Source organism: Phocoena phocoena, chromosome 4, assembly GCF_963924675.1.
Source record: "Phocoena phocoena chromosome 4, mPhoPho1.1, whole genome shotgun sequence".
In the NCBI taxonomy this organism is placed as follows: domain Eukaryota; kingdom Metazoa; phylum Chordata; class Mammalia; order Artiodactyla; family Phocoenidae; genus Phocoena; species Phocoena phocoena.
The window spans coordinates 93,531,947-93,553,629 of record NC_089222.1 but is presented as its reverse complement, the minus strand read 5'-3'; the positions used below and the strand labels follow the sequence as shown (position 1 = coordinate 93,553,629).

General features: G+C 34.9%; 1 protein-coding gene across 7 annotated transcripts in view; it reads right to left on the bottom strand.

Moving 5' to 3' along the window:
- The window catches only part of CBLB (Cbl proto-oncogene B), a 212,187-nt gene that overhangs the window by 17,196 nt on the left and 173,308 nt on the right, over nucleotides 1-21,683 (bottom strand). For 3 of the 7 annotated variants that reach the window (XM_065876496.1, XM_065876493.1, XM_065876499.1), the window contains 4 exons: nucleotides 17,285-17,431; nucleotides 13,914-14,011; nucleotides 10,939-11,079; nucleotides 3,772-3,891 (listed from right to left, as the gene is read on the bottom strand). In XM_065876496.1, coding sequence (XP_065732568.1) covers nucleotides 3,772-3,891; nucleotides 10,939-11,079; nucleotides 13,914-14,011; nucleotides 17,285-17,431 — 506 coding nt within the window. Of the gene's footprint in view, nucleotides 1-3,771; nucleotides 3,892-10,938; nucleotides 11,080-13,666; nucleotides 13,799-13,913; nucleotides 14,012-17,284; nucleotides 17,432-21,683 lie in introns of all 7 variants that reach the window. The other 4 variants (XM_065876494.1, XM_065876498.1, XM_065876497.1 and 1 more) reach the window with 3 other exon arrangements.

Sequence of the window (21,683 nt, the reverse complement as noted above, 5' to 3'; positions counted from 1 at the left end):
AAAATTCAACACCCATTTATGATAAAAACCCTGCAGAAAGCAGTCATAGAGGGAACTTTCCTCAACATAATAAAGGCCATATATGACAAACCCACAGCCAACATCGTCCTCAATGGTGAAAAACTGAAAGCATTTCCGCAAAGATCTGGAACAAGACAAGGTTGCCCACTCTCACCACTCTTATTCAACATAGTTTTGGAAGTTTTAGCCACAGCAATCAGAGAAGAAAAGGAAATAAAAGGAATCCAAATCGGAAAAGAAATAAAGCTGTCACTGTTTGCAGATGACATGATACTATACACAGAGAATCCTAAAGATGCTACCAGAAAACTACTAGAGCTAATCAATGAATTTGGTAAAGTAGCAGGATACAAAATTAATGCACAGAAATCTCTTGCATTCCTATACACTAATGATGAAAAATCTGAAAGTGAAACCAAGAAAACACTCCCATTTACCATTGCAACAAAAAGAATAAAATATCTAGGAGTAACCCTACCTAAGGAGACAAAAGACCTGTATGCAGAAAATTATAAGACACTGATGAGAGAAATTAAAGATGATACAAATAGATGGAGAGATATACTATGTTCTTGGATTGGAAGAATCAACATTGTGAAAATGACTCTACTACCCAAAGCAATCTACAGATTCAATGCAATCCCTATCAAACTACCACTGGCATTTTTCACAGAACTAGAACAAAAAATTTCACAATTTGTATGGAAACACAAAAGACCCCGAATAGCCAAAGCAATCTTGAGAACGAAAAACGGAGCTGGAGGAACCAGGCTCCCTGACTTCAGACTATACTACAAAGCTACAGTAATCAAGACAATATGCCACTGGCACAAAAACAGAAAGATCAATGGAACAGGATAGAAAGCCCAGAGATAAACCCATCCACATATGGTCACCTCATCTTTGATAAAGGAGGCAGGAATGTACAGTGGAGAAAGGACAACCTCTTCAATAAGTGGTACTGGGAAAACTGGACAGGTACATGTAAAAGTATGAGATTAGATCACTCCCTAACACCATACACAAAAATAAGCTCAAAATGGATTAAAGACCTAAATGTAAGGTCAGAAACTATCAAACTCTTAGAGGAAAACAGGAAGAACACTCTATGACATAAATCACAGCAAGATCCTTTTTGAGCCACCTCCTAGAGAAATGGAAATAAAAACAAAAATAAACAAATGGGACCTAATGAAACTTCAAAGCTTTTGCACAGCAAAGGGAACCATAAACAAGACCAAAAGACAACCCTCAGAATGGGAGAAAATATTTGCAAATGAAGCAACTGATGAAGGATTAATTTCCTAAATTTACAGGCAGCTCATGCAGCTCAATAACTAAAAAAACAAACAACCCAATCCAAAAATGGGCAGAGGACCTAAATAGACATTTCTCCATAGAAGATATACAGACTGCCAACTAACACATGAAAGAATGCTCAACATCATTAATCATTAGAGAAATGCAAATCAAAACTACAATGAGATATCATCTCACACCAGTCTGAATGGCCATCATCAAAAGATCTAGAAACAATAAATGCTGGAGAGGGTGTGGAGAAAAGGGAACACTCTCGCACTGCTGGTGGGAATGTGAACTGGTACAGCCACTATGGAGAACAGTATGGAGGTTTCTGAAAAAACTACAAATAGAACTACCATATGACCCAGCAATCCCAATACTGGGCATATACCCTGAGAAAACCATAATTCAAAGAGTCATGCACCAAAATGTTCACTGCAGCTCTATTTACAATAGTCTGGAGATGGAAACAACCTACGTGTCCATCATCAGATGAATGGATAAAGAAGATGTGGCACATATATACAATGGAATATTACTCAGCCATAAAAAGAAATGAAATTGAGCTATTTGTAATGAGGTGGATAGACCTAGAGTCTGTCATACGGAGTGAGGTAAGTCAGAATGAGAAAGACAAATACCATATGGTAAAACATATATATTGAATTTAAGAAAAAAAATGACATGAAGAACCTAGGAGTAAGACAGGAATAAAGACAGAGACCTACTAGAGAATGGACTTGAGGATATGGGGAGGGGGCAGGGTGATCTGTGACAAAGCAAGAGAATGGCAGGGACATATATACACTAACAAACGTAAGGTAGATAGCTAGTGGGAAGCAGCCGCATATCACAGGGAGATCAGCTCGGTGCTTTGTGACCGCCTGGAGGGGTGGGAGGGAGGGAGACACAAGAGAGAAGAGATATGGGAACATATGTATATGTATAACTGATTCACTTTGTTATAAAGCATAAACTAAAACACCATTGTAAAGCAATTATATCCCAATAAAGATGTTAAAAAAAAAAGATGTGATTTATATGCAGAATGGAATATTACTCAGCCATAAAAACATATGAAATAATGCCATTTGCAGCAACATGGATGGACCTAGAGATTATCATACTAAGTGAAGTAGATCAAAGACAAGTATCATATGCTATCACTTATATGTGGACTCTAAAAAAATGATACAAAGTTATTTACAAAACAGAAAGAGACTCACAGACATAGAAAACAAACTTATAGTTAGCAAAGGGGAAAGGGGCAGGGAGGGATAAATTAGGAGTTTGGGATTAGCAGATACACACTACTATATATAAAATAGATATACAACAAGGACCTACTGAATAGCACAGGAAAGTATATTCAATATCTTATAATAACTATAATGGAAAAGAATCTGAAGACAAATATACATATATATATTCAGTTTATATATATATATATATATATTTAGTTATATAACAATCACTTGGCTGTACCGCTGAAACTAAAACATCATTGTAAATCAACTACACTTCAAAAAAAAGTCAAAATACAGTTAATGAAAAAAATACTGATATAGGACAAAAATCTACATAGGAAAAACTTCTGATGTTCATAATTATGAGACAAATATATTTTTTCAGTTGCTCAAAATATGTGTATGTTCACCATAACACAGATATCGGCGACTCTTCCCTCCTCCCTTCTATCCATCCGCTCATCCAAGGAACATGTGCTAGGCCCTCTTCTAGATACCTGGGGATAAAGCAGTGAACCAAACCACGTGTGTATATTCAAAGCAGTACTCTAGCAGATGAGACAGACAAGCAAATAAATGAATGAAAGGTGCTATGAAGAAAAATAAAGCAAAAGAAGGGGATAGAAAGTGACTGTGTAAAGTAGGGGGAGCTATTTTAGATATGGTGGTCGAGGAAGACCTCCCAAAGAAGCAAAGCAGCAACATTCCATTAATAATGGTTATGAGTACGACTTGTATTTACTAAAATGGAACAAGCTTCTACTTGATGACTGGCAGTAGAGCACTGCATGATAGCCCTAAATAAGCTATGAAAATGAATAGTTTGGTGCTAATACTAATTCTAAAGAGATTTTTTCCTTTAATGGAGAAATAAGAGAATGCAGCAGTTCGGTATATAAAGACCTCAATCCCATTTCTCATATCTGATAAGGCAAAACAAAAGTTAGAGAATGAATAGATTCTGAATCACAGAACATGCTTTACTGACATATCAAAGTTAATATTAAGGCTTAATGTTTTCTTTTCCGTGAGACAATTTTGTAGGCATTCTTCTCATAATACATGCTTTATAAGCAAATGCAATGGTGATAAAAATACTTTTTTAGGCTGGCGATGCTCAATTATACACTGAATAAAAAGGTGCTCCGAAAAGCACTGTACAAACATAAGGTATTATTATTACTATTATTGGCCAACTCACCTGAAGATGAAGGAAGCTGATCATAGTCCTGTGATGTTCTGTTGGATTTGACATTTTCACCCGGTAATCTCCTAGCAGGAGGCAAAGGAACCTGGCCACTTCCTGGATCAAAGAAGGGATCTTAAAAATAAAGATAATTTTCAGATTAAAACTATTATCTCTGCTAACTGGCTAAAGAAAAAAATTAGAAATTCTCTATAAAGATCAACTTTTGAAAATAAAACATTTCATGACTGATAGTACCACTTTCTAATTTGCATATTTCTAATTTATTCATCACTTGCTCAAATATGCTTTTCCCATTTATTCCTAATTAATACACACTACTAACTTTGTAGTTTTCAGATCTCTTACTTGATGGTAAAATTGTTGATGGTAAAATCTGCTTCTAATTTTAATTTTCTGTCCCAGTCTGTCCTGTACAATGAATAGAAACTGTTGTCAAAGAAAAAAATGGGTTTTGAATTTTGCCTGTAAGAATATTATATCAGTTAATCTGTCTAAGCATTAGGCAGACATAATCTGTAAAATGGACCTGACATTTGGGATTTGTGAGGATTAAATGAATTCATGTCTATGAAATCTCCTGTACATATAATGTGCCTTTTAAAATACTACATTGAGGGCTTCCCTCGTGGCGCAGTGGTTGAGAGTCTGCCTGCCGATGCAGGGGACACGGGTTCGTGCCCCGGTCCGGGAAGATCCCACATGCCACGGAGCAGCTAGGCCCGTGAGTCATGGCCGCTGAGCCTGCGTGTCCAGAGCCTGTGCTCCGCAACGGGAGAGGCCACAACAGTGAGAGGCCCAAGTACCACAAAAAAAAAAAAAAAATACTACATTGGGCATCCTATGCAAAAAATTGTTAGTTGGCTCACTGGACAATAAATTCAATTATTAAAAATTATGCTATTATTAACATTAAGGTTTGTATAAGTAGTAAAATGTGTTGTTTTTTTTTACCACCTTGACAGAGAGGGGGAATCTGAAATAGTGAAAAATATGAATTGCAGACAAATTAAAAATTATTGTACTTCTTAATTATATTTATTAAAAATAGAATAATGGCAGAAGCTAATGGCAGAGCTAATGGCAGAAAAAGACTATTAGTGCTACTATATTAAATCATTAGGACCATAAACCTACCTGGTTTAAAATTAGTAGTATATGAGTTTAAATCCATAGAACTGATTCATTTTCTGAGTAGATGAACATTACCTCTGCAACCTTTGGTTCACTAATAATTTATCATCTGCCACCACTGCCATCTCGGGTTCCTCTGTTTTCCTCTCTCATAACACTTTCTTTTATGTCTGCCCGTATCTCCAAAGGTACTGTAAGTTCTTTTCAGGGCAGGGACCTTATCTTACTCAACTGTGTTTGAATTGTATCTCCTAATTGAAACACACTACCAAGCATACGGCTTGGTAAATAGCCTGCACTTCACAAATATTTACCTTTAACTACCCAAATTAACTCATATTCAGATATTTCATAAATTCAAATTCTGTGAAATTTGTATTGCTAACGTAAGGCTAAAATTATAACTATTAAAGAAGACCTGATAAATATTTCATTGTTTTAACTTCCATTTGAGTTTGATATTAAAAATATGTAACACTTTATGTGAGAAGGAAATACATGCCTATTTATATTAATTTTGACTAGTTGAAGTCATTATTTCCTTCCCCCTATTTGCGTACAATTAATTATCTCCAGCTTTACTGGAGACTTTATTTTTTAACCTAAGCAAGGCTACTTAATTTGCTTTCATTAATTTTGAGATTAAAGTAAGTCTTAGATTCTGAGTTTTCAATAATTGAAAAGTCAATGGTTCAGCCTCATTAATTTTGTTGAAACATTTTAGGAAGGAATAAGAAGATAAATCAAATTCCATGCAACAAATGTTAGTCTTTTGATTTGGAAGGCTAACCAAAGGAACCAAATGTGGTGATTTCTGCATAAATTTAGAAATTTCCCAAAGATTTTCAGCTAAATTTTCAATAAAATTTACTTTCAATTCTTGTTCATTCTAAAACTGATATAATATTAGGTCAGAGGAAAGACTGTCTTTTATAATTACACTTTTTTATTTCCTTAGGGGTAAATTTATAGGTTTGTTAGATATGCTATTTCTAATCGTCTATTTATTTAAGAGTAAACATTAGATTCTGGATACATTATTGAGTCATAAATAGAGTACAAAATATACAGTAGTATGATATTGCTCCATTAATCTGTTGCACCTAAAAGGTCACTAGGTACACTAAAAATATTACCAAAAATAGCACGAATACTTAGTTCAGTTCTGAACCACTACAATGCTTCATGTTAAGTTTGGCTACTGGTCAGGTATAGGGTAAACTGGGCTTCTGTAGCAAGTTATAAAGTTGGAAGCATTCCTGCTTCGATCGGAAAAGATACTATATATAATACAATTATTACAGAGAGTACAATAATTACCAAATTTGAAAATCAATAAAGTTTTTAAAAGTAAATTCTTCAGAAATTCCTTAAAGTAAAATTTTAAATCCAGACTTAGGATTAAAACATACAAATTGAAAATGCCATAGCCAATGTACCATTTATATAGTAATACACGTTTGAGAAATGAATGAATGAATAAACACGATGGGATTAGTCTACTCTAAAAAGCAAAGTATAAGTGCCTGTGATTTACAGTATGGTAATGCTAAATTGAAAAATTTTAAGACTTATTTTAAGAGAGTATTAAAAACTAAGGAAACACTGGGAGGGAAAGGTTTGCTAACTATGAAAGAAGTGGGGAAATACACATCAATCAAAATTATGCTGTGTAAGAAGGAAACCTATCAAGTGGTTATCTCTGGGAAGAGGCATTATGGAATTTTCTTAATTCTTTTTTTTCCCCCACTATCTAAAACACTTCCAATTTTTTACTCATGCATAGGAAAAGAGGCAAATAAAATTGAACAGTTAAAACAATGGCATCTTTCCTCTGGGGCTGTCCAAAAGCCATCGGAAAGATTTATCAATATTCTGAAAATTTTAAAAGAATATCAATGCTAGATCTAATTGATAGAAGAGGATTTGAAGACCTATTTAGGTGAGACAAAGCTCCTCACTCTTTAACTCACATTCATAACACCCCCATATGTAGTGATCTGGTCACTGATCAAGTCCTCAAGTGTTAGAGAACTCACTACCCCTCTGAGATATAAGAAGTATTAATAATCCAGGAAGCTTCTTAACAGGAATGAAATTTCCACTCCTAATTCTTCTCACTGGTCAGTCTTTGTCTCAGGAGACATGGAAGAAATCTAATCATTCTTTTACAAATACTGTGGTTGAAAGCAACTCTAATACATACTCAAGATCTTCTCTTCTGTCGGTTAAACATCCTCAGTTCCTTTAATCTACTGTAGTTTACACGGTGTAATTTTACTTCCCTTTCCCATCCTGGCTGCAGTCCTCCAGATATAGCCTAGCCCTGGGTTTCTCCAACTTAAGCATGCATCAGAATCACCCCCAAAGGCTTATGAAAACACAGATTGCTGGGTCCTACTCCCAGAGTTTCTGATTTAGTAAGTCTTGGGTAGGTCTAAAGAATTGGCATTTTTAACAAATTTCTAGGTAGTGTTAATGAGGTCTCAAGACCACAATTTGAGAACCATGGCTCTACCCATCAATCCTTCAACACCTGAACACAGTAGTCTCCACACTGGCTGAGCCTGGGGGAGGACCTTGCCTCACTCGATCTCTGATTTGAACTCTGTGAGTGCAACCCTCAGAGGGCATGAGAGTCCCTGGTAACTACGTCATGAGTGTGCTTCATAAAGGTCACAGTCAACCAAACCCCTAGAAATCCTTTCCAATAACTGCTACTAATGATCCAAGTTTTCTTTGTATTTTACTTATGCAATTGCATTTCTGGATCCCGTGGAAAACCTTCCTTCATCTCTAATAAAGTCAATCTGGCTAGCTTTTAGAGTTGAATTGTGACTTTAAGATTGGATAAGGACTTCAAAAGAGATTCCAGGTTAGAAATACAGTGAGAAAAAGGTTCAGTAAGGGCTGCCAAATACGTTGTGTATTTTGTGCACCGCACAAAGACATGCAGTAATAGGACTGAGCAGACTTAAATACAGCCTTGGCTTTGTTCCTGGAGCACTGGCCCTGGCACAAAGCAGAGGGAGGGGTGCCTATTTCAACCCACCAACACAAAAGAAATGCCTTTTTGTAATTCGGACAAAAGCACATATATGCTAGCAGTAGCCCTGGGTTTGGAGACAGTAAAGTGTAAAGCTTTTTTTTGAGGACTCTTCAGGTTTTGTTAAGATATGACTGGCCTGTCCAGAGTAGATGGCTCATGTACAGCAGTGGCCATTACTATTTTGCCAAAAGAAATCTTGCATGAAGGCCTAAAATAGAAAACAGTTAAAAGCAGCATCAGAGCTGTGCCCCTGCTTTGCTTCCCCCGCTTGATCATACAGGAGTCCTAAGGCTCCTTTGCAGAAACACAGGACCCTGTAGTTTGAAAACCACTACTATAGAGCAGCCACTGGGCTATAAGGCTGGAAAGGTGGACCCGACTCAGGTGTGCAGGGCACTGAACGCTGGAATAAAGACGTAGGTTTGAGTAGGTATTTAGTACAACATTATGGGGATATCCAACCTTTGTCTTTAATTAGGGATAATGATTTCCTCAAGGAAACCAAATCTTCATAATGCCAGAAAAGGCTTATCATTACACTGGACTAAAATTTTACAGATTAAACTATAGTGAAAATAATAGCAGTAAAGTGCTCATACAGTCCATTTAAATTTAGCAATCACCGTTGTTTACCTTGTATGGTTCTACAGCTATTAAGTTAAACTTTTGTTTAGCATTTATAGTGTATTCTTTCATGAAGTTCAGTTCAGCATGAAGAACTGCTTTTGTAAATTTTCTATTACACTTCTTTAGACAGCGTAATGTGTTGAATACTTTGCAAAATGATACAGTCAACTGCTTATTTAAAGCTGAAAGAAACTTTCATGTTCTACGATATCATTATGTTAAGACAAATTAAAATATTTCTTTTGAAAAAGATGTGGTCTATACATGTGGCTTAAAATTGAATAAAAACAGTTGACTCATTGGATCTCATAAAGGATCTGACAACAGACTAGAAATTTGTCCAGTTAATTATATGAGACTGGAAAGGGGGGAAAAGTTGCCATTTGTTTCTCAGAAGTATTTATTATCTAGGGATATCAACATTACTTGAATGGAATTAGAATACTTCCATGCATAAAAGGAGTTCAAGAGAGAGCCAACAGGTTCAAATGACCCTACTCTGGTCCCATGTTAGCCTCACACCACAGGTTAAGGATAACTGCTACTGAGCCTACCTGGCAGCCAAGCAAAGCTATATATGAAATAAAACAGTTTATACAACTTTCATTCTAATAAAAGGGGGCCTTTTTATTTTGAAGTGACTTTTTTAGTAATCTTGAGAAAAAACTTTTTGAAGATGTTTACAAAAGCAATATGAACAATGAAATGATGATAAAGAACTGAAATATTTTACAATTAATTCATTTGATAAAAACAGGTTAAAGTGTGTGTTTGTGTAAAAAAGTGTAAGAATTAAGTCAAGCCTGGAAAGCTTGACTTAATTTTAAAAGAAGGCACTACATTTAACTTTCATTTAATGGGGCTTAAATTACATATATAAAAGGTGATAGGTACCTTATAGGAATCTGGCTAGAAATTATCTAGAAGTTTGCCTTGGGCAAGGCTAAGTTTACTAAGATTTAGAGATATTCATTTTTTAAAAAAAATTTATTGGAGTATAGTTGCTTTACAATGTTGTGTTAGTTTCTGCTGTATATATTCATTTTTAAATGTTAATTAAAGTCCATGTATAAAACAAAGATTTGAATAAGTATAAGTGAAAAAGATAGCAAAATGTTAGCGGGTATATGTAGCTATATGAATAAGAGCCTAATAATTATCCATGCTTTCTGCTTGGATTAGAAGGGTTATGAACCTTGCTCTTTGATTGGTAGCATTCAGTGAATTAATCTCATCCATGAGGGCAGGGAGGCATCTCACAGAGTGGGTGACACAGAGGACAATTCAATATTTACTGATGAAAAATTATTCCTTGAAGATAAACTACTTTTAGAAACTGAAGCTATATATTCCAAGTTATATGTCTATAATTTTGTGGGTCATATCTACAAACTGCCTCAAACTTCTGAATTATCAAACCAAATGGAAAAAAAGTGAGAAAAATGTTAAAGGTGAATTATAATGGTTAAGATTCCCAAGTTTTCAAAGAAGCATGTAGGTGGCCAAAGGACAAAGTGAGCACTCTTAGAAAGCTTTCATGATTTATCTCATACACAAATGTAAAGCAGTTGTTAAAAAAAGAAAATCTTTACCCTATATTTAACCAAACCAAGTCGAGGAGGCAGACATTTCAGTGTACAGATCACAGTATCACCAGTAGGACTGACGGGAACAATTAATATCAGCAGATTCAACATAACTGAATTTTTTTTTTTCCTGATAATTCTGACTAGTGGAGTGGATGGTTTATTAAGTCTTTTTATTTCTACTCCTCACTTGAGTTCTTTTTTAAAAACTATTAATTTTTCCTTGAAGACCAATAATTTTAGTAGATACATTGAGGCATTAAAAATCAAAACAGTAACAAAACAATAAAATGCGGATATTTCAGAAAAACATATCTATTAATGTTACAATATAATTTACCAAGATATTACGTTTTTGAATAAAATTATGACCCTAAAGCATATTTAGTAAAAATTTTTAAACACACTGTTTGAAAAAAATATTGCACTCAGAATTAGAAAGTCTAAATTTGTCCCCATCACTTTTAGCCCCAAAACAGAGCACTTCTGGTTCTCACCTTTTGTAACATACAGGTGTTATTTGATAATCTCTTCAGCACCATTTCTGAATTCTATGATTCCTTGTTGCTTTTGCCATTTTTGTAATCCTTTTGCCATTAAACCAAACAATTGACAGACAAACCTATCCAACTGCTGTTTTCCCCACCCAGGGATTTTTCAGCTTGGGAGCTAGAAACCAATGAATCACTAATGCTTATTTGACAGTATCATCTTAGAAGTATTTTTGCTTTCAGTGAAAAGGTTTGCTGGGTTTTTCCCTCCTACCTGAAGGAAGGAGGAAAAGGTCCTGTCCTGAGGATGGTCGGCTACTGGAGCCAGGAGGTTTTGAATGTTCGATGAGACTATGCCTTGCGGGAGGTGGGGGAGGTGGGAGGGATGGGGGGAGGGCATCAAAAGCATCTTCACCTGCATTGAAAGAAAGGTCAGTATCAACAGCAGAACTTCAGTAATCAAGACACAGTATCAGGCAAAAATAATGATTTTCTCTTGCTGCTTATAAACAATTTTACCTGCAGTGTTTACCCAGCAAGCAGTTCACTGACTTTGTTAATGGGAGCTGATTATTTTCTAGGAGGTGTTTGGAGAGAAACACAGACACACAAACACACATGTGTGCATACAGACTTTTTCGATCTCTCAGCCCTTTCTATTAAAAAGCAGTATTTCAGGTTATGAAACAGCTTATTATTCACTTGTAACCTTTATAATATTAAGACATTGGAGGTCTGAACTAAATATATTACAGATCACATCATCAAAACAGAATTTTTGTGTAACAATAAGAGTTCACAGCCTCTAATTAGAAAATCACACTACGCACAAAAATTTAATGTCACAGAATAGTTTAGATTATCTTTTAAAAGTTTGCTCCACGGCATTTTAATTCATTTAAACTAATGCTCCATATATTTCATTGTCAAAATATACAGAAAATGCACCTGCAGTAGAGGAATATGATCTTTTTCTACTTACCAGATATCTCTAGGGAGAAACAGTTAAATATATCAATAGAACTACCTCTTGTGGTGGTCGCAAAGCTAGTTATTTATATTTGCATAGTTCCCAACTTTAGTAGCTGTAGAATACTGCAGTATGCTTTTATGTCTACTTGTGTTTCCCCTGCCACGTCTTACTATCCTATTCATATTTTCCCTCATCTTGATTCTTTAAAAAATAAAATTGCAGTGTATGTATTTTTGTAAGCACTCACAAATACTTTGTGAATGAAACAGGGTATAAATACCTACATCTTCTAGTAATAAAAATTCTCATGGGTTTAAATATATTGACTTAAATATAAAGGTATATTTAAATATAAATGGTTTCACCACTCATCCAGCTTGCCTTGCAAAAAGTATTCAAAATTTTTTCTCTAATATCATAAATATTTTTCTAATGTAAAATATATGAAGGTATAGGAGAGAGAAAGAAAGAGCTTTGTTATCATTCCAACTTTCAGCTATTTCCTACATTATCTCATTTATTCAAATCCTTTATCAGCCCCTAAATGTCAGGCACCATGCTAGGCACATGGGTAATGTGTAGATCAAAATCATAAGTCCTCGACCCCAAGGAGCTTGGATTCCACAATGAGACCTAAGAAAAGTTCACAGAAGACTCACAGGTGAATAGGTCCCAGAGGGAGAGAGAGATGCATTGTAAGAGGGAAGAGGAATGCAGACAGTGGCATTCAGCAAGGTATTACCAAGAACAGGAAGGCCTTGGATATCAGGGCCTCAAAAACATTTGTTCATCAAATACAGGGATGGTGTCTACTAGGCAGAGTGAATAGCATAAATAAAATATGAGATGTACATGAAGAGCCAAAGGAAGGATGAGTTAAAAAGGTTGGAACATTTATCTGCATTGTCCAATATGGTAGTAACTATCCACATATAGCTATTTAGTTTAAATTTAAATTAACTAAAATTCAGTTCTACAGTCACACATATAGGTCTTTTATGTCACCACATAAAGTTCTATTGGACAGTGCTGATCTAGTCATAAAGACTTGGGTAATAGGTCAAAAACAGCATACAGGAAGAAGTGGAAGAGAAAAAGACTATAGGTAAAGAAGGAAGTTGGGAGGTGCTTGTAATCCACGTAGGTGAGAGTAAAGCACTGAACTGAATGTCTTGCTCCTGCAAGACATTCAACTGTATAACTGGAAACACCAGTTTATGGGGAAAAAAATGGAGAGGTTCATTTCTAGTAGCCTAATGATTCAGATAAGCTTATAAATGAACCTTCATTATACATTATTTTATGCTATGGTGACTCATTATTGTGAAGCCTTAACTTGTGAAGGTTTCTTAATTGTCCTCCTCTAAAAATAGGGTGAGAAGCTTCCTACCTAGAATAAATGAAATAAACAGACACCTGCACTGGCCAATTTTAACATAAATACACATCTGTGTGTACCTTCACACATGTACACATACACACACATTAAGTGTACTTCATGGTAAAATTTGAAACAAAGAAACTGAGATTCTCTGGATGTGTTCTAGTTGCAGTGATTATAAGACAGAATTTATTTGCAGCTCTCTACAATAAAATATATAATTTCCCAAATGTAATTAGCTAAGTGGAAGTGGGTCATTTTATATTGAAAGGAAAAGGAAGTACGCATTCATTAAGAATTATACTTAAAGAAAATCTCAGATGAATACTTCAAATCTACTAGAACACAAGCACCTGGGGGAATGAACAATGCCCTCATAAGATTTTGTAGACTGCATTTAGTACATGAAGAGACAGCTTGATAAATCCCTAACTGATGCCAGCTATTTACACCACTGCTTCAGTCATCTAAATGGAATAATGGTCACATGAACCGAGAGCCACTATCACCTGGAGATTCCATTCTAATTCAGACAGATTTATAACCTAGTGAGTCTACATTGCACTGAACTAAGAATTCTGATAATTCAGATATTAATTGGAAGAGGTGGCAGGGAGGCTTGCTTGAAATTGTTTTAAAGGTTTCGACCTAATGGAGGGATGAGAAGATCATAATCAGAGGGCGTCCTGTTGAGTGAAGAACCATGCTTTGGATTGTCCCGAGTTGGAGGCCTGGCAGGTGGTAATGGCACTGGATCAGAGGCTGAATCAAAAACATCTCCTAGAGGATAACACAAAATCTTAATGTATTTTCAGTACAACAATGGCATGGAATTTTGCCTTTAAATTCTGACCATTAAGACATAGACTACAAAGAGAATATGTCTTATACATACCCTTTAAATATATGCCTAACTCAGGGATGTTTGATTTCTTCATCTCTGAAGACGTACCGTGTGTTCCATTCAATATGCAGTGACCGTTATCACAAGACCTAAAGCAGAAATCAAAGGACAAAACTCATAAGGATAATTACTTTCCATTTAAAAGTCATTTGTGGGTGGGGAGATGATGGGAACTAGCAACACTGCTCATGTAATAAAAGTTAGGATATAAATATAATTAATTTCCTTTTCTAGAGAAAGTAAAGTAATATTATCTAGATACTTGAATACTTTTACAAAGCAGAAGTAAATATTCCATGGAAGACAAAGGTTTTTTTTTCTTTTTTTAAGTGAAACTAAGAATCACAAGGGCCACAAAATAGCTGATACCCTAAACACACCTGTGGAATTAACATCATTTTGGAAGATTTCAATATTACCCTATCAAGGTTTTGAAGAAGAAAATGTAATATGCAGGCAAAAAATATGTAAAAGTCCCAATGACATCATTACTGGTTAATGGTACTTAACAGTATATTCTTATTTCTGTAAGTTAAGCTTTCCTTATTATAAACTAGAGCCTGTCAAGGAAGGAGAATTATTAAATATTCAGAAAGTCCATTAAAATTCAGATAGGCATATTCAAAGACCTAGAGTCTGGAGTATAATATCACCACTGCCATGAACAAAACTGGCACTTCTGACAACTGTAGAGAAATGACTTTAGCAAAGGCCTTGGGTACACAACAAATATTTTAATCTGGGTGTGTGTAAAAGGATAATACTAAAAAAAGTGGGGGTTATTTGGTTTTATTTTTTTGCGGTACGCGGGCCTCTCACTGTTGTGGCCTCTCCTGTTGCGGAGCACAGGCTCCGGACACGCAGGCTCAGCGGCCATGGCTCACGGGCCCAGCCGCTCCACGGCATGTGGGATTTTCCCAGACCGAGGTACGAACCCGCGTCCCCTGCATCGGCAGGCGGACTCTCAACCACTGCGCCACCAGGGAAGCCCTAAAAAAAGTGTTTTTATTGTTGGCATTAATGCTTTCGAATCATACTATGAATGCAATGCACAAATCTGGGGCACAGGAAGGTAGCAGCCGGAAGAGAAGGCACGGAGCGTATTTTGTCTTCAGAATATAGCTGTGTAGCAACTGACTATCTGCTCACCAAGTTACTGTGCTCACAAAGAGCTATAGAAGGCAGGGTTTATATTTTACTTTCCCCTGATTTACTCTGAATTCTTGGGGCAAAGTAAAAGTACATACATAATGGAGGAGATATTGGACATTTGAATAGTTATTGCAAAGTGCTTCATCTGAAATTCATTTCCATTCTCTCTGGTGGCCACATCTCTTTAAGGGGCCAGAGATGGTTCATTTAAAAATAGTTATCATGTATTGAATTTTCATAGTAGTGATGGATTTTTACTGAAATGGAATTATTCATCTATGAATAATATGGTTTATGAATCTATGAATAATATGGTTTAACTTTTTCCACATACTGACAATTTAGTTCTCCTGATGTTCCAAAGAGAGGAAAAACATAGAAGGAAAGGATGTGTCTAAGTTTAAAGAGTGCTTTGTAGAGGATCTAAGAAGATACTTCACCCATTGACTTTCAAGAACAAATTAGACAGAAAATTCACTCCAATTAAGATTAGGGATTATCAACATTTACCCTACTTCTCTGTAACTGTAGAAAGATGGTAATGGTGGTCATAAATCAAATTTATTTTCAGGATTTGGGAGGCCTGCCACCAAAAATCTCATCCAGTATGATGCGACAATTAAAATTTAAAGTATTAAAATTATACCACTCACTTATCCAGTGGTGAAAAAAAATGAGGTCCCAAGGAGACCAAAAAAGCTCATCTTATTTCAGTTTTTTAAAATTACTACACATTTGTAAGAGCCAAGGGAACTGAAAATTGTAAAAATTTATACTTGATGTAAAGGAATAACTTTTTTCTCTAATAACAATAGTAGACATTTGGTTCTTCTAACATAACAAATTATTATCTCTCAGTTATTTCTCTGTCTTCTCAATGTTACCAACAAATGTCCTAAAGACCAGAAATCAGCAAAGAAAGGTTTGGTTCTTGCTTTGAAATATGAAGCCCTGGACAGCAAAGTGTTAATAACCATGGTTAATAATTCTGCATAGTGTTGATAATTCTAACCTTGTAACTCACTAAGGCAGATCTCTGGTTTAAATGGAGTTTTGCTTCTCTTTTCCAAGTACTGCAATACAATACTTGAAGAAAGGCATTAAAACATTTTTTAGACTTTTCATCTGAAAAGAAAGGAACACTCCACTCATAAAATGCTTTCTGTTGATTGACTTGACCTCAAAAGGAAATGGCACACTAAGTAAAGATGACATAGATGACTGAAGTGTTAAACAGCTCTCCTATTCCTCAGTCAGTAAAGAGATACTGAAAGGCAAGAAGGCTGGGCCACCAGCAGTAGCTGAGCCCTCTTCTGTATGTGCCAAGCAGAGCTCCAGGGATGTAATTAGACAAAGAAAACTGGAGCTCAGAAAATAAGTCTGAAACTGAGATTTGACTTACTGAGTACTTCATATATGTCAATTAGATTTAAAAAAACAAAAATAATATTAGATTATGATTTACTAATTCAATTATATAAACACATAATTGTCCTTCTACTTAAAGACAAACTAATGTTTCAATACACACCACCCATTTTCAATAACTCCTATACCTCCATGGGGCTGCTACTTCAAAGACCAAGGATGTCTCCATAACAGTGAGAATAAACAACTGACAAGAAGAAAACAGAACACAATTCCTCACATTCTTGTTTGATCCAAGGAAAAGTAAAATAGTACCTGATAAAAATAGCTAAGGGAAATAATTTTTTTCAATTCTTCGAGATCTGAAAATCAATATAGATTATACTAGTCCTTACTTCATGAAGAACAATTCTAAGGAAGGTTGGTATAATGCCTTATTTTCTAAGCACTAATTTTTCTTCATGAGATATGTGCTTAGAACTGATAAAATGCATTGAAAATAGCTTATTGAAAATTCATGAATTAATCACCACTATATGTAACCTACAGCAAAGTTTTAATACAGTACAATTTGTTTTTTGGGGAGAGGGGCAACAAATTATTCCATTAGCCTTACCAGTCAACTAATTTAGTCATAGGACTTCCTAGTTAATAGAAATCTACATCTTTTCATTTCCTCTGAAAGGCCATGGAGAAAAATAGTATTATAGGTAGAGGAGGCTTTGAGCAAGAAATCAAGGGTTTTTATTAAACAGATGTGATTCAGTTGTTTAAAAACAAATGCCATAAATGATAATGCTTACTGCAGATGTGAGGTGATGATAAATGGCCCATATTCTTACCTAGGAGGAGGTTTTACATTATGACAATGAGATGGTTGTGAATTCAGGGAAACAGGATGGGATGAAGGAATCTTGTATTCATCGTCATCTTCCTCTACTGGGTCTCTTGTTTTCTCTGAAAGGGAATTTGCTAATGGACCAGTACACCTACCAGAGGGGAAAAAAAAAATCCAGTCTAGTTTTAGCATAATAATTCAGGACAGGCAAGTCTGATGTGACATATTCAAATCAAAGAAACTACTTTGTCACTTGTGTTCATTTTTCAATTACAGGGTAACATCAGAAGGGCTGTTCTTATACTAAATACAAATTAAAAGGACTTTTAAAACTCTTGATGAAATAAGAGTTTTCATACTTATAATCTTAAAATGGCACAATAAGAGAAGCTAGTAACCTGTCAAATAAAATAAAAAGGTCCTGGAGTTGTAAGTGAATGCATAAAATTATTTACACCAAAGCTATTAAAATATTAACATTTTGTTCCTATTTAACTTAAATTGGTAAATTAAGATGATACATATGCAAGATTATTTTATATATTAATGAAGTATTTATAGAAAGTTCAACTGTCTCTTATGAATATAACTTATAGTTGAAAAAATCCAGTTAAGTGAAACAATTCTTTCTCCCATGAAGTTACAATTCAGATAGTTGTTGTTGGGACAAAAATTAACAAAGATCTAAAAATGACTGGAACAATCAGAAGTAGATAATAAGAGAACTTTATAAGTCTTTAAGGTAGAGGCCATTATTTTTATGGCTTAAATTCCCTGGCTAAGTAAAAAAGAATGCAAATATGTAAAACAATTACCTAATATCAAAAGAAATTCCCAAGCATTTTACTCATCCATTGAGTAAACAGACAAAGCCAATTAATAACAAAATGACAAAAACGTACTTTTTTTTAACAGTTGTTGCTAGTGGAGTTTATCCTAAGCTGATGCCAGTGAGAAACACCAAAGTAGAAACACACAAACCTACCCTGACCAACTTTAGGACAACCAACCTGTTTGCAGGACACTGGAGGTACATATGGGTCCAAACCTTTTTTAAAATCATGAACCTCAAGACAAATCTGTTTCGTTAAATTTTTTTTTTTTTTAATATTTGTGACTGCAATTTTGAAGCACCTTCTGTAGAGGGAGCAAGAGGCCTTTGGTATATGAACCATCAAGACTGAAAAAACTTTCATTTTTATTTCTCCTAACTAGTTCGAATGAAAAGAACTTTAAGGGTTTTTCTCTGTGTCCACTGCAAGAAGACATTTTGAAAAACCTAAAGGTTTTCAAATTTCAACTATATATCTGAGTCTCTAGGAAGTTCAGAGATGAAAGAAAAAATCTCTCCTAAGATTTTTCAAGTGTGTTTTTTATCTGTCTTTGAAGACTTTTTCAATACCGATTTTTGAATTCTTGTTTGTTTGAGCGACCTTGGAATTCAAATGACAGTTTATGGTGAAATGAAAGCACAATGATACAGTGACAGGAAGTCCACTGTCACCACCCAGAGCACAAGCTAATAACCTTATTAATAACTTAAGGGTTACACCTACCATGGTGTAACCTTGGAAGATGTACATCCCAAATGAAGGCCAGTGAGTACACGGACTGCAAAATGGTGATTTGATGGGAATTACAGCAGGGATTTCAAACATCACCTTTTCATAAATTCTTATAAACATGGATATAAATTTAGCTGACTCAAGGGCCAGAGTGGGTTCTGTTAGCAAAAGAAACGAGAAAAATACACATCCTTTCTATGTCCTACTATATTGTCATGTACAAGGAATTTTTTTTCCTTTGCAATTTAAGCATATACTGTATAAAAGAAAAAGACTTACTGACCAAATATTCAACAACCACATCAATGTCAGGAATGTTCTATCTGCCTGTTGCAGCTTAGTTCCAAAGATTTAAGAGTTTTCAAAGAAGCACTGCACTATGACACAAGAATGGGTGATTTGTGAAACCACATTTGTTCTGGCTGATTCTATATTTTATCTTCAATGATAAAAGAATTTAATCAGGGTAGCTTCCCCCTACTCTTTAGCTTTGCTGCAAATCAACAGATGGAGTATCCTGAAGAAAAGGAAAAGCAAAGCTTATCTAATATTTTATGGAATTATAGGGGCTTACTGCTAAAACTTACTAGTCGCAGGTAATTAGCTTAAATGGATTTTAGTGAATTATACTAGAAGTGAAGAAAGGCTTCGAGTGGCATTTGTTGCGTATCTAAATCTGAAAAAAAATGCCTAGATATCTTATCGCCATTTTAATAAAGTTCTAAAGAGTCATATTTTATCTTATTACATTTTAAAGCAAACTTTTTATATTAGTATAATATTCTAGTTAAAAATAAGCCAATTTATAAGAATATCATTCCAGTGTACTTTATTCAGTATTATATAAATTTTTATACAAAATTGATCTTATTCAATTCTGAAGGGAAAAATAAAAGCAATTTCTATCATGTAAAAAAGGGAATGTAAACTATGAACTTTGGGTGGTTATGTATAAATGTAGGTTCATCATTTTTAACAAATGTACCACTATGGTGGAGGATGGTGAAAATGAGGAAAGCTAGGCATGTGTGGGAGCCAGGGGTATATGGGAAATAACTGTACCTTCTCAATATTGCTATGAATCTAAAATGGCTCTAAAAAAAAAAGTCTTAATAAAAAAATAATAAATGAGGAAGGTACAAATAGATGAAGAATTTGTATATAAAATACCAAAAGGGAAAACTCAATTTATGTAAATAATTACATTATTTGTAATTACATGCGGGATTTTTTTTTTCCCCTTCACAAACTCATTCAAAAAGTAGGTTCAGTTTTACTTGCAACTAGATAAGTGGTAAAAATGAAGAATTTTCATTAGCAATCATGTATGTTTACTTTTGGTAGTGGAGAAAATATCTCACGGGACATAGGAAAATGTTCAGTCATTGATTTAGCTCATGGGAAATTTTTAGGATACCAGAGGAATAAAATAGATCAATTTTATTTGGCTGGTTCCACGTTAAAACTGCCAAGTAAACCATCCCACCATTTACACCAATACTTCATTCCCTTTATATTATCATCAGACATTCACAGAGTGTTCTGCACTGTGGCTGTCATTCCTGAATTAATACACTGGTAATGCACAAGCACACACAGTCTTAAAGATACACAGCCATCCTCCCCACAGCCTTCGCCTCTTGTTAAATTCAATGTGTGTTGTTTAAACTTTAATGAGGAATACATCCACTATCTGCATGTGCACACTTGAAACAAACCAAGAATATATTTTCTAATGCTCTTCTTAATTAGTGATTTTTGCATTTTGAAGATGAAGGCTCACAGATACAATCCTCTACAGCCTTCTACATTCCTGGTGTGAGAGGCATATGATCAGACGGGTGACCTTCTGCATATCCCACTGGCTTTTCCTACATAACATACCTCAAACATTACCCTTACCAAGTACTTTTCTTTCCTTCATTTGAGCAATTCCTGATACCTTGATTAGTTCAACTTTTCCAGATATAAAGCAAAGTAGAAATATCCATCTTTACTGTCTATAGATGAACCTCCTGTGACGTCCCACAAAACAGTAATTTTCTTTGAACTTTAATCTTTTATATGTATTTGCTAAGTGTTCATACACTGACATTGTGTTTTCTATATATTCATCTATGTCTTTCTTCTCTTTCTGTCTAATTGCAAAATGCTTAAGGGCAGACCCTGAGTCAACCAAGGCCTGGCATGGTGTGTGTCCCACGAAGCACTCACAGCTTTTAGACAAAAAGAACAAGAGGCTATTACAGAAATACATGACCAAACTGATACGGGAAAGAAAATCATTTTTAGGATACTTTCATAATGTAGAAAAATATTTAAAATATATTATGTTGCTTGCCTTCTACATGTAAAATCTTATTTAATAATCTCTGAAAGCAAGGCTTTGAAAAATATCTTTTATTAAAACCGAATCTTCAGAGCCTGCCATATACATTAGTCCATATTTCTTGTACTAACTATCCTAACAGGCAAAACACCCAACTTCGAGAAATCATAGCCCAGAGAAGTGGTAACACAAAATCTAGCTGTATTTGAAATGAGGATTGCCCGTGTGCCACCTGTAAGCCATTTCCCCAGCATCTCAAGAGTGGGTTTTATAAATATACATACTAATTTTGAGGATTCTTTCATGACATCCAGAAGAATCAGTGTGGTATATTATTAGGCTGAATATAAGCTTTAATTTTAAGTTTTCACTTATAGTTTAAGTATAGTTTATACTTTAAGTATAGTTTTCACTGACTTGTTTTTAAGCTGGAGAAATAAATTTGAAGTTAATTTTTAAGTTAACTTATTCAAGGGCAATATTCATTTCTAACACTTTTAGGGGACTGC